The 17,639-nt window shown below is 42.6% G+C and overlaps 1 protein-coding gene across 1 annotated transcript; it reads left to right on the top strand.

Annotated features, from left to right (window-relative positions):
• The first annotated feature begins 7,004 nt into the window (after positions 1 to 7,004).
• On the top strand, positions 7,005 to 14,607 carry PRLHR (prolactin releasing hormone receptor). The gene is made up of 2 exons (XM_021529316.3): positions 7,005 to 8,201; positions 12,898 to 14,607. The coding sequence occupies exon 1, from the start codon at positions 7,125 to 7,127 to the stop codon at positions 8,157 to 8,159; it is 1,035 nt and encodes a 344-aa protein (XP_021384991.2). The 5' UTR covers positions 7,005 to 7,124; the 3' UTR covers positions 8,160 to 8,201; positions 12,898 to 14,607.
• The last annotated feature ends 3,032 nt before the right edge of the window (positions 14,608 to 17,639 follow it).

Here is a 17,639-nt window from a genome sequence, read left to right as displayed (position 1 = left end):
TGGGGGGTTCACAAGGAGTTGGGGGGGCACATCTGGAACATCTGACCCCAGCTGTCCACAGGGGTGTTCTCTATCATATGGTGTCATGCTCAGCATGTAAAGCTGGGGAAAGAGGAAGGGGGGATGTTTGAAGTGATAACACTGGTCTTCCCAAGAGGCCACTGAATGTAATGGATGGGAGCTTTCACGAGGATGACTGAACACCTGCCTGCCCATGGCAAGCAGTGAGAGAATTCCTTGTTCTGCTTTGTGCAGGCAGCTTTCACTTTAGCTATTAAACTGTCATTGTCTCAACCCATGAGTTTTCTCACTTTTACTCTTCTGGTTCCCCCGCTATCCTATCAGTTGGAAGTGAACTGTGTGGGGCTTAGTTGCTGTGGATAAACCACAACATTCAGGAAGCAGGAAATGCTTTTTTCCTTCTTTAGTTCTTGGGGAGAGATCCCTGCTGGGGGCAGAGTTCAATACAACTTGTGGCCCGACATTTTTTCATGGATGGAGAATTTCAGTGGGAAAAGCACACTTTGAGAATCCCCAGGTACAGGGGTGGCTCTGAGAGCCCTACCCTTGCCTTTCAGGGGTGCTCTGGGCTTTGTCACATGGAGGGGGACGTGAGCCCATCCTGGGTGAAGCCGCGGCTCTGCGGGCGCTGTCCGTGGTACCCAAAGGTCGCTGTCCGTGGTACCCAAAGGTCGCTGTCCGTGGTCCCAAAATGTCGCTGTCCCTGGTGCAGCAGGTCCCCGCTGTCCCTGGTGCTGCAGGCTCTGGGAATCCTCCTGGAGGTGTTCAAGCCCCTCTCCACTCGCCCCCACGGTGCTGCAGAGGGGCACTGTTCCTCCGCGGGGCTGCAGAGCAGTGTCGTGGGCAGGGCAGCATTTGTCAAGCCTCAGCTGCTGGGTTTTTTGGCAGCCCTCGCCTGCTCCAGGCTGAACAGCCGCAGGACCCTGGTTGTGCAGGGACCCTGACTCTCGGCTCTTCAGGGCTGCAGGGAACAGCTGGAACACGAAATTTCTCAAGCTCAGCTTCCAATCTGAAGATGTTTGTGGCAGCCAGTTCCCACGGTCTGCTCTGGCTCGGGGCACATGTTTGTATTGCTCTCTGCATCCCTTCAGGACCTGGGAGCAGAGGAGACATGCCAGTTTTTCTGGAGCGGTAGGAATTGTTGGATCTGACGGATATGCAAATCTGCCTGCATAATTTTCCATTTTTATCATTCCTTGTAACAACCTTTAGATCAGAGACATCCAGATACCTTTTCCCAGGTGAGTTCTGACAGAGTTATAAAAACAAACAAATGCATTTTACCATGATGTGTCAGTACTATTGCCTAAAATTACAATTAGAGATGAAGAAGAAAACTTCTAGCTCTGATATTCCTAAAGATTTTGCCCCAGGGATTTGTCTGTCTGTTTGTTTGTTTGTTTCCTAGTCCTGTCCGTGGGAGTGCTTAAGACAGCAGCTGTCTCTTAATGTAACGTGATAAGAATCCATTTCAGTCGTGGGTTTACAGAAGAATCTGTAGTTAAAATCTGAAATTCTATTGCTGTCTGTCCAATCAACTCAAGATGGTCAGACTTGTCAGCCACACCCTACTTTTTTAGCAAAATTCTACTTCAGCATGCTCAAGCAACATATTAAACACAAATACCTCTTTAGTCATCCTAAGGTTCAACCTATGTTTCCTGTGCTTACTTAGAAATTAAAAAAATACTAACCCCCTCCTGCAACAACAGCACACACACACTGAAACAAAAACAAAACAAAACAAAACAAAACAAAAAAAAGAAAAATCCCTCATAACTGTGCACTAAAACCCAACATAAAAAACAATCAGCTTTTCCTGGTTATTAATTCCTGCATGGGCTTGTCTGAGAAAGAAAATATTAAGGAGCTGGGGACATGGGGGAACCAGGGCTGCTTGTATCAAGTCTCAGCAGTGATTTTGTAGGAAGGCAGATTAGAGAAAGAAGAATCAGTGATTGTACTGACTGAAGTGCCTTGTGACTGAAATGATTTTACAGAGTGACTGTGCTGACCCTGCCTTTCTCCCTGCTTTGTAAATCAGTTGCTCTGAGCAGGTGCTGAGACCAGCAACAGGAGAAATTTGTCTGGCAAATACTTAAGTGCTGTTCTAGTAGATCTTCACAGGCACTAGTGAAACATCTCCCCATTGAAAAATGGCAAAAAAATGCAAACATAATAAGACTGAGTGTGAGCTGTGTCTATCTGTGGGGATGTACAGGTATATAAATTTTAATTTTCTCTTTTGAATTCTATCTACCTATTATCAACAGGAATACTGCTGGAAAAGGTGATAGTGAAGATATTTTCCTGTAGGAGTGAGCACAACTTGCTTGTGTTGATGAAGGATGGAAAGGAACCTCCTGAAACCCATGACCCATGCAAAGAATCAATCCACATGGATGTTTTTATCTCCCATAATACACTGGTTGTTCAAAAAGCAAGCGATTACAAGGGGCAATCTGTTGCCCTCCAACCTAGAAGTGTTCTACTTTTCATCCTAAATTTGCCTAAAGTGAATTTGTTCTTTCATTAGTGTTATTCCTTTCTCTAAATATGTGTTTTCCTGCCCTGGAGTTTACCATCCTCCCCAGTGTTTTTAAAGAATACAGTGCAATTCTGCTCTGGTGAATAGACACTTATAGCAAGAAAATTGTCCAGAGGTTGTAGAAAGTAGAGGTGAATTCAGCCTGAGAACTCTCACAGAGCAGTAGATTTTCTTTTGTTTGCATTTCAAATGCACTGTCTGCTCCTTTCTATAGACCCACTACAGAATTTGCTTTGTCCTAAGCCACAGTGAAAATTATTATAGTGACCTTGATTTTGTCTTTTCTGACAGGTTTTCCTTCTATTTTCCCTCAGGCTTTCAAAGTTTCACTGCTTAATTGTGCAGTCACCTGCCGTGGTGTCTCTGATTCCAAACTTGTTGTTTCTACCAGATTTACTTGGTGCAGTCCTGCCTCTTGTGCTAACATGGTAAAATGAAAAAAGCTGCCAAGGCTGGTCAATCCCAAACAGGGTTCCTGAGCCCCATGAATAGCTGCTGTCTGCTGGTCCAATCTCTCCCTAGATGCTGCTGTTCTTTTTCCTGCCTCACAGTTCTTAGGATATTTCCTCTGGTATAGATGATGGTTTCTCATAAGTTACACAAACCCAAACTGAGAAATGCTAAATATTCTATGTTGAAAAAATAATTTTAACAACATTGCTGGAATGTTATTTTTACAAAATCTTCCTTTAGTGTCCTATTCTGTCTATTCTCTCTTGTGTGCTTTCTTCTGTCCTTAAATCTAGTTTAAAACCTACTATAAAGCTGTCAGACTACAGGACTTCCACTTTATGTACTCTTTTTCATCTATAGTGAATTATTTTAATCTAAATTCTATGCTAATCAAAGTTTGATGCCTTGAATTTGAGAAAAGCAGCAGCAACAACCAAAAAACTCCTAGACAACAACAAAAACAGTCCCTAAAACAACAAACAAACAAAAAAAAACCCCTTAGTTGTAAACATGGTTTTTAGAGTTTAGGGACTGTGATGTCTCAGTCCACAGCAAGGATAGACAGGATGCATTTATTGCTAAAATGGGGGAAGTACAAGCTTCCCTGACTTGAAATTGTTGTATGAAATAAAATCTTGTTCCCTGCCTGGCCAAAAGAAGATTTTGGTAAAGGAACCCCCAGCCTGACATAATTCAAAATATGCAAATAATCAGTTTTTATTACAGGCTCTGCAAGAATTATCTGAGCTGTTCTGCACAGAACATTCCTGGAAGAATGTGAAAGAATTTTTAAAGTAGATCTGTCATGCAAAAAAAAAAAGTGTGGTTTATGGAAAAAAAAAAAGACAAATAAATAAGAACATGGAACACTAACAGCTGAAACTGTGAGGCTTTAGTGACAGAAGAGAATGTTTTGGTCTGTAAAGCTTAAAGAAACTTCCAAGATTTGTACTCAGAATTTCTGTGTGGACCTAGACAGGTTAGCATAGGGGATTATGAAAGCTCAGCTGTGAAACATTTCTGTGAAATGTTGGAATGGCTCTAAATGTAACATAACATCAAGGACAACCAGGGCTTCAACCAAACACTCACCATCATTCCTGTGTGTGATACCCTAATACACTTGGAATGTCAAAGTAGTTCTAATATGACAGTAATGCAGTTTCTGTGACCTTTTCTCTTTTAATGAGGAAATTATGCATGTGAAAAGGACTTATAGTCCATTCAGGAAGGACTCTGTCACATAGCCTTGGAAATTCTAAACAAAATTAATATTTGCAGTTTTAGAAGGAGAAAAGATTATTTCCTTGGGATAAATTGCTGCAATACTTTTTCTATTCAAGCCCTTATTAAATATTATCTTTCCAGATCTTGACTGTAGCATACAGCTGAACTGAAGACATTTTCTGCCTGAAGCCAAAACAAACAGAAAATCACGAAGAGAAATAGGTGTGAGCCTTCAGACAAAAGGTGTACCGGTTACTGGTTTCAGAGGAGAAGAAAATTTAAAGACAAGGGAAAATGCAGGAACATTGGCTGGTACAGCTTAAAAGAAAAGAATAGATAAGGTTAGTTTTGTGACCTGAGTGTTAAGGTGACCTTGAAGGCTTCTTGAGCTGATGCTGTGTTTGATTTTTCTCACATAACGAAGAATTAACCTTTTTCTCATAGGAATACAATGAGGATATTTATAGGATCTACTCTGCAGCTCTTGGGAATGAAACAAAATATTCACTTAGTTAAAAATGAAATTTTCAATTATTTAATTTGCAATTATATCATTGAGAGGTTTCTTTCCTCACACAATGCTTGTCGATCCAGTAGGATGTGGGCAGTAGGAAAGCCTTTTACATATGTCCTCCTTCATTTTTCCTATGTTTTGGCTTCTATGAGGGGCCATGTACTACTGCAATCTTACTTTAAACCAGGCCATATTTTTCTCCCCCATTAAATGGAGCAATTGAATTGATGGGCTTTAGGAATTCTGCAGCATGCTGCTTGTCACCAAGCAGTGTGGTTGCACTGGCTGGGGACAGCAGTAGGAATTTCCTATTTCCTTGCCTCTTTGCTACCTCCCCCATCATGTCCCTCTGCTCTTTTGGATTTGGGTATATAGAGATAAATTGGTAGTGAATTCCTTTGGGTCCCATACAGCTCAGAGAGGTGAGATTGGAACCTGAAGCAGGCTATAGCATCACATTTTTAGTCTGGGTCATGGCTAGGTGACTCTAGCCATGCAGTGAAGGATGACACTCCTGAGCAGTGGGGTTACATGCTCGTTCTCCCCTCAGGCTGGAATTACAGCCATATTCAGTCCATGGCATAATCTAACCCTGGCTGCAGCAGCACAGAGCCAGCACTCGCCTTGCTTGAATTTCTCATCCTTCACAAGCAGAATGTCTCTGGTCAGAACAAGAGCTACACAAGATTAGCTTCTGTTTTAGGATTAGGGAAAGAAGTAAGAGAAAAATGGAGCCTATTCAAACTTCTGATTTCTGTCAAATGGCATAAAATCAAAAGGATTTTGTTCTGGCCATAGCCTCCTAGAAAATAATGGATTACTATTTCCTTAGTCTAATTAACTAGGACACAAATTGTCATTTAAAATTGTGTCTAAATCCCCTGAATGCCTGACAGAACATAACAATATTCTCTGCTCTAAAGCATTCAGAAGTTAGGCTGCTCCTTAGATTTTTTTAGTTTCTCTAGCCAGTACAAATGGATGCAGTGGATTTTTACTGTTTTTCACCAGATGAGGTCCTGGTCCTGGGTTGAAATGGAGAAGAGTTAAGGGAGAATTAGTGTAATAGACAAGAACTGGAGGGGGATGTCTAATTAACTGTTCTGTAAGCACATATCCTGAATTTTCTGCTTTCTAATATCTGAACTAAGCAAAACAGCTATAGATTGTTTTACAGACTGGTTAGCACTTGTCTGGTATAGAAAAAGTTAACAAATTGAATGCAGTAATGAAGAAACACCCCAAATATTTTTGGGCAGCTGAAATACTAGTAGAAGTTTGCTGTAGTTCTCTGCAGGTAAACCCTTACATCTAACCTATTTGGATCTAATATTTCCTTTGAGGTGCTCATACACATTTGTTTACTTTTAAAGATGTGTAAATCCTACTGAAAATAGCCATAGTGGGTGAGTAAACATTGTAGCACTGGCGGAAAATAAATTTAAGTAAAATAAGATGCTTTGTGCTACAAGAAAAATGCACATTTCTAATCTTAACTTCATTCACAGGTACATAGCTGAGACCCTCTAGTGGCATAAACATTTATTTGCCTTCAGTGTGTGATTAAAATTCTATTTCACAGTCACATTATAGCAACGAAATTACAGGTAGTATTTTTGGACACTCTGGGGGCTCTGGAAAAGCTAATCTAGGATTAGATACTGTGCAGATTCATGTTAATGAAAGTAAATTGATTCTTAGATGTGAGGGGCAATTATAGATGCACTGGAAGGAGAGTGGAATTTTTGAAAGGATATTCTAGAACTAATTACTATCAGTAAAAAACACACAAAGAGCAACGTAATACCCAGGGCAGCCAATGGGGATAAAAGCTTATACATAAATCTGTCATGACCTAGTAGTGAAGACTGTTTAAAAACAGTGATCTCCACTTAGCTTGTAAATGCACATCGCCCTCTTTCTCACTCATATATTCTCTCTGCCTCTCTCTCTCTGACACACACACACACACACACACACGCTCCTGGATTTGCAGAAGACAGACATCTAGGGCACTTCTTGGCATCCACAGGAAAATCATATGGGATTAAAACCCCCCAGCAGTAAGTACTCACTGCATTAAATGTTTTTTAAGTGGCATGCTGTCAAAAGCTAGATTTAATAGCAAATACAGGAGGACTTTAATGGAAATTGGCTGTATTTGATTTTTCTCAGGATTTGCTGAAAGCTGCCTCTCGAGGGTTACAAGTTCACCTTTTGCATTTACAGCTGCTTGTTTACTATCCCTGTGGTAACCTCTGGACAGCCAGAAATCCATTCATTATCCGCACTGATTGAGTGCGGGAGCGGCGCGGTGCTAACTACTTCACTCAGCTGACGGCAGACAACAAAAGGAGCAAAATGATGAATTCGGACAATTTAACCTCCCAAAGCTTCCTCTCTGCGATTCACAGCAACACCACCAATTTATTCTCAGGGCTCCAGTTTGTTCAGTCCTTCAAGCCACTCATCATCCCCTGCTACTCGCTGGTGGTTTTTATTGGTGTCATTGGGAATTACCTTCTCATCTATGTCATCTGCAAGACAAAAAAAATGCACAACGTCACCAACTTTCTGGTAGGCAATCTGGCTTTCTCGGACATGCTTATGTGTGCAACCTGCGTGCCCCTGACCCTGGCCTATGCCTTTGAGCCCCGGGGATGGGTTTATGGGCGCTTCATGTGCTACTTTGTTTTCCTGATGCAACCCGTCACGGTGTTTGTGTCTGTCTTCACCCTGACTGTCATAGCCGTGGACAGGTACTGTGCCACGGTGTACCCGTTCCGCAGGAGGCTCACCATCCCCATCTGTGCTTACATCCTGGCTGCTATTTGGCTGCTGAGCTGCACTTTGGCTGCCCCAGCCTTGGTGCACACCTACCACGCAGAGTTCCCGGAGCTGGACTTCTCCATCTGCGAGGAGTTTTGGTTCCACATGAAAAGAGATCGCTTGGCTTACGCCTACAGCACCCTCATCATCACCTATGTGTTGCCTTTGGCTGTCATCTCCCTGTCCTACCTGAGGATCTCAGTCAAGCTGAAGAACCGTGTGGTCCCAGGCAATGTCACCCAGGGCCAGGCTGAGTGGGACCGTGCCAGGAGGAGAAAGACTTTTCGCTTGCTGGTTTTAGTGGTGGCAGCCTTTGGAGTCTGTTGGCTGCCCCTGCACATCTTCAACATGATAAAGGACATCGACATCAGCTTGATTGACAAGCAGTACTTCAACTTCATCCAGCTGCTGTGCCACTGGTTTGCAATGATGTCTGCTTGTACCAATGCCTTCCTCTATGCCTGGCTCCATGACAGCTTCAGGGGAGAGCTGAAAAAAATGTTTGCCTGGAGGAAGAAGAAAATTGGACCCACTACAAACTGCATTATGGCCAGTGTGGTGCTGTAAAAGAGAGCTGGTGGGAGTGCCCCTCCTTTGTACATGAACATTGTAAGTCTTTTCCGCTTTTAATTAGTCCTTATTCCTGACATTTGCCTTTAGGGCTCAATTATAACAACAGAGGTCCCGTGTGCATCTTCCCCAGCACTTCCACTTCTAATGGAGAATGACAGGCAGATGTCATGCCTCAAAAATATCTTTATTGCTTTGATTGGAGTTAGAAGCCAAGGAGATGTAAGCACAATAGGATACAGGGATCCTTTCTATCTGTGTTGGATATTACTGTCAGTACAGACATGGCTTTTGGGGACAAAGAGAAGCAAGGATGAATAGGAAACTTAAATATCTCAAAGAGGCAGTGTTTTGGATTGGGTAAAAATGAAACCTGTGTGTCTATCCAGAGTCCATTCCTTAGCACAGCCTCTAGGGTAGAGGACTACATCATTCCTTTAGTCCTTTTTGGGTCAGGGCCATTTCTTCATGCAGCCCCAGTTCCCTGACCCTACTGCAAGTCGGCTGCTTTGTGCTCACAGCCTCGACAGCACCGAGATGAATTCCAGCAGGCACTCTCCTTTGGAGGAGTCTTTTGGGGAGAAACAATTTCCTTTGAAACTCACCTTTCAAAGGGACTTTAAAGCTATAATCGACCTAATGGTTTCTAGTTTCTTCCTCCCTGAAAATATCTGGAATAACAGTTAAGTGCACAGGACAAAGTTGTGAGAGGTTTCTTCCAACCTGCTCAGCTGTAATCTGGGATAGCATGAGAAACTTTCTGACACTGAACTGCCATCAGCCAAAAAAGCATCACAGTCCAGGGCAGCTCTGGCCATGGTCAGCAAGGACATCTCTCTGACCATACCTGCACGTGGCCAGAGACTTCTCTGTTGGGGGCAATGCAAAAGGATGTGAGGGGAGTGGGAAGAAAGAGGTGGTTGCTTTAGATTGCAAATCCTACTGTGAATCTGTGGAAATAATTTTGCTTATCGTGCTTCAGTAAAATTAATCTGATAAAAACGTCCCCCAGATCCATATGCCCACCCTGGGAAAAGTCTTGGAAAACATTTGAAATTCCATTTCACAAACTTACTGCAATTTCAAGTTATTCTATTGCTGGTAATGAGGGCATTAAAAGCTGATTACAGAGTCACTGAATGAAGAAGGTCCATTTAAATTGGGCATTACTTGCATTCACTCTGTGATTATGTGTGCCTGCCTTTCTTACCTCAGTTTAAAGGTTTGAGTGACCTTCTAAAGAATATTTTGCTTTTGCTGAATTTCAGGAAATGTTTTTTTCCTTGAAGCTAAATATTGTAAGTTACTGGAATAACTGGTCACTTTGAAAAGGCACAAAGCCCACTTCCAAACAGACCAACCTAATTTTAAAAGCTTTTCAATCTCATTTTCAGGAATCTTTAAAAAGTACAGAGAGCAAGACACCAAGAGAGCACTGAAACAACAACACAAAAAGCAGTTTCCAATAACAAAAAATCCTGAGTTTTAGAGATTTTTTCTTCTGTGGAATTAAGTAAATTCAAACTCCTAATTTTTCAGTTTGTATAGGTTAATTAAGATTGAGATGGTTCATAATGTCTACAACCTCCTGCACTAAATACAGAAAGTGCTATCACCCAGAAGGATCCAAAGCCCAGTGGAGTCTTTCCAGACTTTCTAAACCACAGCAGTCCTGGGATCTTTTCCTCCTTACACACCATATTTTCCCCTCATTTACCATCACTGCAGTTTGACTTATTCATGCTCTCTTGAACGATAATGACTGGAGATGGTGACTGCCAAGAGCTGCATGAAGCAAACAAGGATTTCTCTCTCAGTTTGCTTTTCCTTGAGACAGAAATGAAGGGCTGTTCAGTGCACAGATTGTTCCCACAGTGACAAATGCATTGGGAATATCTCACTCCAGGCTGCCTCTGGAGCTGCTCTTAGAGCAGTGCCAAGGTCTGGCAGCTCCTGGAGATGCCCAGCACAGCTGGCACCCTCATCTGAGTGCTGGTTTAACCTGTACGTGTCTTGATTCTGTCAGGATGTGAATTTGCAGCAGAATGCTCAGAGCCTGCCCTTGTTTCAGGCCCTCCTCACAAGCAGGTTTTCAGGTGAACCCTGAAATTATCTGCATTCCCCAACTGTGAGCTCCTGAAGCTCCTTCTCTCTCCTCCACAGCCACCTTGGTCCACCTCAGTGGTCCTGTAATGCCATTTTATCAGGCTTTCCCTGCACAAAGGAGGCCCAGTCCTGAGCTTGAGGTCTGGGGGTTCCACAAAGCACAGCCACATTCATTGAGCCTCAATTCTGTTAACTGAGCCCCAAGAATCTCTGCCCTCTTTAATTATTGTTTTGTCCGATATCCAGAGTAATAAAAAATAATAATATTTTAAGGCACGTTGATGCACTTCTGTAATCCAGTAATGCAAATAAACATATTGAAAGCTGTCATGTGAAACGTGTTTGCTAATCTCCACCCCTCTCCAGGGGACTGCTGCAGTTCTTGGAAGGACCAGGGCTCATCACTGAGGCTTTTTTGGTGGTATACTTTTTAACTGCAGTTTAAGAAATCATGGCATGCTTTTATTTTGTAGAGTAGCTTGGTTCAAAACTTGATAAACCTATAAACTACACTAGTGCTTGATCAAACATAAACTACTCCCTGTGGTCAAGAGTGTGGCTGGAATTAAAAGGCAATGTACTCATGAAACACATAGAAAAGTAAGCCAGGAATTAGATTAGAAAGTGACCAAAGCTCACTAAAGCTGAGATCAGGCAGCCAAAGGAAAAAAATAAAACCTCAGTTAGGGTCAGGTAGATTTGGTCTTTCCCCCACCTCAGGGATATCCACTCAGTCACCAAAAACTAAATTGTCTGTGCAATGCATTGCTTTAAATAAATTTTCCTTGTTCTTGGCTGAAGAAAACTCAGAGTTCTATTTGTACCACGTTTGGGGAGTGTCAGTTTATTTGGGGGGCAAAAGCAGCTCCTGCCATAAGGGCATCACTTACAGGAGCAGGGTGAGCCTTTCACAGCTGATAGATGGACTGGGGAAAGCTGGTGTTCTTCATACCTGCTGAACAACAGGTGCTCTGTACAGTTTTAATTGAGAAAATTTTGCTTGTTTTCTTGTCAATAATTAGCTGTCTAAGGTGATGGAAGCTGAAAACGGTACACCTGCATCTGGGGATAAAAACAATGTGAAAAAGGAACTGTACAATGCATCAATCTCCCCACCAGATGAAAAGAAGACAAAAACAACCTGCTGGTGGTAAAGCCACTGCCATCATTTCTGCATGAAGCAATGTAGTACAAACTTTTACCTCCAGTCCTTCCTTCTCACTGCTCACTGTCTTTTTATTTTCTCAGGAAAAACTAATCACATTCCTCCTCCTTACCTTGGAGAAAAGCTTGCTCAAGGGTCAAAGCAAACATTTCTCCCTCATGGAAGGCATACAGAGAGGGAGAGCTTTCTAAAGGGAAAAGGACTTTCTGAAATGAAGAATATCCTCTTTTCTCATCTTTCTGCAAGACATACATGGAACCATTTGCTGTGTGGATCTGCAGCTGGCCTGGCCTGACACTTGAAACTCTGGCTTTTGTGTTTACCTCAAGTAAATACTCTCCCCATTCTCAGTGACCTCATTTTGGGTCACAACCATCACTAACTCTGATCCTTTGCACCTGATTTCCCTCCACAGCAACAAGATGATTCCCTGAAAGTCCCAGAGAGGAGCTGCAGATGCATCTGAGGTATCCATCCTATACTATTGGGATTTTTTCCTTCGGAAATCACTTCCACAATCCCCATCTCAAGAGCAGGTTTGAAGTTTATTCTTACTGTGTAGTGACATAACCAGATGGGACCGGCTTCCCCAGGCTGATCTCAATAAAATTTTATATTATTTTTCTCTCTGCTCCCTGCTCTCCTAACTATCCCCCAGACTTTTGAAGCCATTGATCAGCTACTCAGTCAAAGCAGGAGCCTCAAGGTTGTTCCCACCTGAAATTAGGAATATTGGCATTTCCTTATTGCTCCCTGGGGAAAAAAAGTCATCTAAGTGCTCTCTCTTTTAGGAAGCCCCACAGGATTACACAGGGATCAGATATTAGGAAAAATTTCTTCACCAGATGGCTGGTCAGGCATTGGAACAGGCTGCCAGGGCAGTGGCAGACTCACCATCCTTGGAGGGATTTAAAAGATGTGTAGATGAGGCACCTGGGGACATGGTTTAGTGGTGGGCTTGGCAGTGCTGAGTTGACATCTGGACTTGATGATCTTCGAGGTGTTTTCCCACCTAAATGATACAGGACTAACTACTTGATACTCAGGCTGCCTCCCTACAGGGCAAAAAGTGAGAGGTAAAGGGCATGAGCTCAAATGTATCTCATTGGGAGTTATGTCCCTTTAGGATCTATACATTTACTCTCTTCACCAAGAAGCAAATGGGATTGACTTTCCCTTTCTACAGCTTTCTTTGTCAAATTAAGTCACTGAAGCTAGTGATCTATGTAAATAATAAAGCACACAATCAAGAGCTCCCCAGTTCATGTCTCCAGTCCATTGGAAATCAATTTGGGATCACTGTTTGAAGCTGACTGGGCTCTCCATCCTTTGCATTTTGTTTATGTTCACATTGTAATTTCCCTGTGGTTTTTGTTTGTTTTGTTTTGTTGGGTTTTTTGTTTGTTGGGTTTTTGTTGTTGTTTTGGTTTGGGTTTATTTACTTATATCTTTTAATTTCTGCAGGGAATATCCAGAAGATGATAACAGCAAAAATCTATACCTACATTTCCTACAATTCCTACATTTCCATGAGGCACTGGAGCAAGAGGACTGCAAGGAGAAGCTTGAAGCTTTCAGCGTGGAGATGAGCTCTGCCTCTCCTGCCTAGCACAGCTCTGGCTCTCCAGATAAGATGCTGGAAAGGCAGCTGGTGGCTCACAGCAGCAGAAGTGGCTTTATTGCAGTGCTTTGTGAGAAGCTGGTGCTGGTGTGGGCTGGGGATCACCCAGTGTAGCTCAGCTTCTCCCAGCAGCATCACCAGAAGGGTGGCTGCTCTGCTCTGGGGAGGCTGATGAACTCGAGGTGTTGTCTCTCTTTCTAGAGCTTCTCAGCCACAGGGAGACATATTTGTTTACTCCATCACACCCACAAGACAGCTGAAAAAAGGTGACATGGTACACTGTCCCAGGTTGCCACCATCCCCAGCTCAAGTTTGTGACCTGCCGTGCTTGGGGGTGGGAAGGAGAAGCAACAGCCTGTGCTGGGAACCAGCCCCATCTTGGGCTCCTGGAGGCAGGGCAAGAAAGAAAGCAAAAACCAGATTTCTGATCTTCAAGCTAACAATAACCAGCCAAAGGGTAAATCTGTAACCACCCAGAGGCTGTTCCTGTGCCAGTGTAGGAGGCACTCAAGCTTTCTGGGAGCGTGGTCCCTCACCTGTGGCGTGTCAGCTCGGTGTATTTGCTTTGTGGTATCTTTCTTCCCTCCCCTCACCCCCTCAGTGCAACAGGGGCAGGCCAGGCAAAAGCAGGAACATCAGGGTGAGGTCCACATCCCATTTCTGTATGGTCCAGAGGCAGAGGGGTTGAGGGCAGATGCACTCGTGAAAGGGTTTTTTAAATAAAAAGAATTGAAAGGTTAGTGATGGAGTTCCAAGGCAAGTGTTCAACCAACCCACTCCTCAGCCACTGGAGAAAACTCTGGAGGAAGTAAGATGACAAAAAATATCATGTGCAAGAGCTAGCTATCAGCTAAATAACAATATATAATACATACAAAGTATTTCAAATCCTTAACATGACAAAATTATCACTCAACTTTGGAACGATTTCCCCTCGATTATTGGATCATTTTAAAATTCAACATCTGTTGTTAATATGCATAGATTAAAAAAAATAAAAATAATTTTGAAACCATCTGAAGCACTCAACAGCATATGGCAGACCTGTTTAATCTTAACAAGTCAATAATATTATCATTGTGAATCACTTCTTCATTAAAACATGTATTAATGTCTGCTGCATAAAATAATGTCTGTTTGTAAAAGCCTTTTGTACCACCCATGCAATTGTCACTTGTCTCAGCTAATTCTAGATTGCTTTGATACTACCTCCTCTTGGAAAACTGTCACCGACTGAGGACAGAGGAAATGCAAATCATCACCTGTCGAAGTTCTGACAACAACACAGACAAAGTGAAGGGAAGATTTTGAAGACCTGTGTTTTGCTGTAGTGACAAAAATATGGATTTCTTTGCTTTTAAGGCATTGTGGAAAGCACTGTTCCAAACAGTTCATACCCCCCCCAAACCTTGTGTACGGTGTCTGACAAAATTTCTATTATTTCACAGTTCTTAACATTCTTTGCTTATTGCTAAATGAAGGAACTATTCACATGAACAGCTTAATTTACAGTGTTGAAAATAGGGATAATTAGGCAAGCACTTTCTCTTCCAGCTCTCCTGTGAGTTATTTACAAACAGGGGTGGAAGGTGGGTTTGGAGAAGGCTGGGTTGACATAAGAATGGTTTTAAAATTTTTAAGAGTTGTGAATGAAAACTAAATGAAGAGTGTCAGTACAGCTTTCTAAATCTGAAGCTATTTACATTCAAATATTGAGACTCAATGAGGTGGATAAAAGGCAATGTGGAGCTACACTGAGTTTCACAATTCACTATTAAAAAACAGTTGCAAAAATGGAAAGCCCTACAGATTACTCTGAACTACTTTAGCAGAAGGAAAATAGAATACAAGGGAAGCTCCAACCAGTCTCCTGTTATACAATATTCCCAAGTTCCCTTTTGGGAATTAGAAAAACTTTGTTGTGTTTCCCCCTCTAGATCAGAAGCCCTCAGGATGCAGCAGCTCCTCCCTCCACACATTTTGTACAGTTTAGGAAGAAGAAGAATCCCAGATCTGAGCTATCTCCTCCTAACAGCTCGGGGAGATTGGAGTCCTTGTGGCACAAACCATGAAGGCGAGCACAAATACATGTAATTATCATCCTAACACAGAGCTAAAATTAAACTCTGAATTGGAGCTAGTGGGTTTATCAAGCACCACCTCTTCACAAGAAATTAATATCTGTTTCCCTTCAGCTTTAAAACATTTGATAAAGTGGCTGGGTCTTTATTCACCAAAGCATTCTTGTAAATTATTTCTTGTTTCCCTGGAACCTGTTTGTCAGCTGTTTTCTCACTAATTCTTTCCTCATTAGAGAAGCAAAACCTGTTTTCCCTACCCCCAGCAACCCTTACATCCCATTTCCCAGCAGAATTCACCCTCTGATGAACACGGTGTCCTTCCACCACCTTCAGTTGCCCCCAGCCCAGCAGACAGAGCCTTTAAACACACACAGGACCCCCCTGTCAAAAACTGACAGTGTTGCTGCAGGCTGGGGTGGATGGAAATGCTTTAGAGAGGGTTCAGCTCATTAAACAAGTTTCCCAAGGCTGTGTCATCAGGAGATGCAATTACCTGAAGCCAGGTAGAGCCCACATATGCAAGGCAGTGATTGAAGTAAGGATGTGATACTAATAAAGCAGCCTATTACAACAGAGTAAAAAAGTCTTCCCTAATCTCTTGGGTAAATAAATACAGAAAAGAATTAATGAAAGTTGATTAAAAAAAAAAAATTGTTGGTGCATGAGGAACTTGACATTCCACTTAATCTAGACCTCCCATTTCTCTCAGAGCCCTAAAATGCTGTCCACAGTTGTTACGTTCTTTCTAAAAAAGTTTCAGATTTCATTCCCATGGATTTATTATTATCCCCTTTTTTGTTCCAAGTGGGTCACTTGCTCCTGTTGCTATTACCTTATCTATTTCCTTTTGCCCTGGCCATCTGAAACAGGCACATGAGGACCACATCAGCTTCAGACCAGGTCGTGTGTCCCATTTGCAAACCTGGGATCTGCCTCAGCAAGGACACAAGTCTGTACTAATTACTGTTCTCCCTTTTGAATGAGAAGGTATAAAAGCTCATTTTGTGACTTTAGGTGCTGTTTAGTGTTTCCCCTCTGTCCAGGCCCAAGGTCCATTCATAACTGGGTTTGTTTTGAGAGGATTTGCAGTTGAAAAATCCTTTTGACTCATTGCCTTGTTTTGTTTCATTGCTCACAAAGGTTTTGTGCTTTCCAGGATTTTTATTTTGATAGTTGAAGGTAAGCTGACTGATAGACAAATCCTCAATTATCTGTTCCTTCCATTCTTAGAAACTGAATATATTTGCTCCTTTCTAGTCTTCTGATGCTTATTTACACCCCATGACTTCCCAAATATAACCCCAAGCGGTTCTGACATTAATTCATCTTTTTCTGCAGTGTTTTGGGATGAAATGCATCAGGCTCAGGCGGTGTGAAACTTTCCAGTTCTCTAATGCTTTCTTGTGCATTTTCATGGAGGCAGTTATCCCAGCATGAGGGCAGTTAAAAAGGGGACTAGAGGCTCATCAACAAATATGAACTTAAAACCTGATGTTGGCACTATTCTGTTTAGTTTGCTTCACTCTGAGAATCCTGTATGTTTTTTAGTCAGTTGCAGTGGATTTGGTATGCAGATGTTTTACTCATTTGAGTAATTAAAATTATTAAAACTGTCTTGAAATTCCATTCTTTGCAATTCCACACAGCTTTTCTCCTCCTGGCTTTCAAGGGAACAAGTTTCCTTACACATTTCCAGGCCATTAACCATGGAGCCACAGATTCTGGCACTTGGGGCATCACAGATAGGGGGTACCTCTTCAAACACCCCAAAGTGCAGCTGTGTGCTGGGCTGTGATGTGCAGCAGCCCCTGACTGTGCCCTTGGTGAGCCGTGAGCTCCCCGTGCTTGTGGAGCCATGGATGCTCTTCCACTGCCACCTCCTGGACACGACTTGAGAGGTACTTGAGAGACGCGGCAATAAAAGCAGTAAATGAACATGAAAAGATGCTGAAGCAAAGACAAAATATCTAATTTTGGCCATGTACTTGGACATTTTAAGTCTTTCACTCGACCCTTTGAGTCTGACCCCAAAGCACAGCAGTGGGGGCTGCTGCAGACACCCTCAGCACCAAGAGATGACTGAACTCTTCTGAAGATTTGCCTATAAATTGCAGATTTTAAACAGTGTTTAAAGATTCAGCTTGACAATTAAAAAAGAATACTCACACCAGGAGTGGGGGGAAGGCTGGGGGCTGCATAAACATGAACCACTCCCTTCACCACAGCAGAGTCTCGTGAGGTCTCTGAAGACATCCCCCTCTGACTTGGCCACCTGGCTCTAATGATGACTTACTTTTAATTAAAACTGCTTTCCAAAGAAGATGCTTGATTAATGGCCTGGGAGACCTTGAAAACAGAGTCATTCTTGCAAGAGGAAGGTAATTAACTTTTTTAATCAGTAGGGGCTGACCTCAAGGTCTAGTGAAGGGAGTCATCAGCAAATTCACTGCCACATAGCAGAGTCCTTCTGCCTCACTGGAGACCCCAGGGAAAGGCCTGGGAAC

Source organism: Lonchura striata, chromosome 7 (genome assembly GCF_046129695.1).
Source record: "Lonchura striata isolate bLonStr1 chromosome 7, bLonStr1.mat, whole genome shotgun sequence".
NCBI classification, from domain to species: Eukaryota; Metazoa; Chordata; class Aves; order Passeriformes; family Estrildidae; genus Lonchura; species Lonchura striata.
Note: the sequence above shows the minus strand (reverse complement) of the source record. Positions and strands in the feature narration are given on the sequence as shown.

Coding starts and splice junctions, on each gene's coding strand:
- PRLHR (XM_021529316.3), top strand. CDS start 7,125: ATGATGAATTCGGACAATTTAACCTCCCAAAGCTTCCTCTCTGCGATT.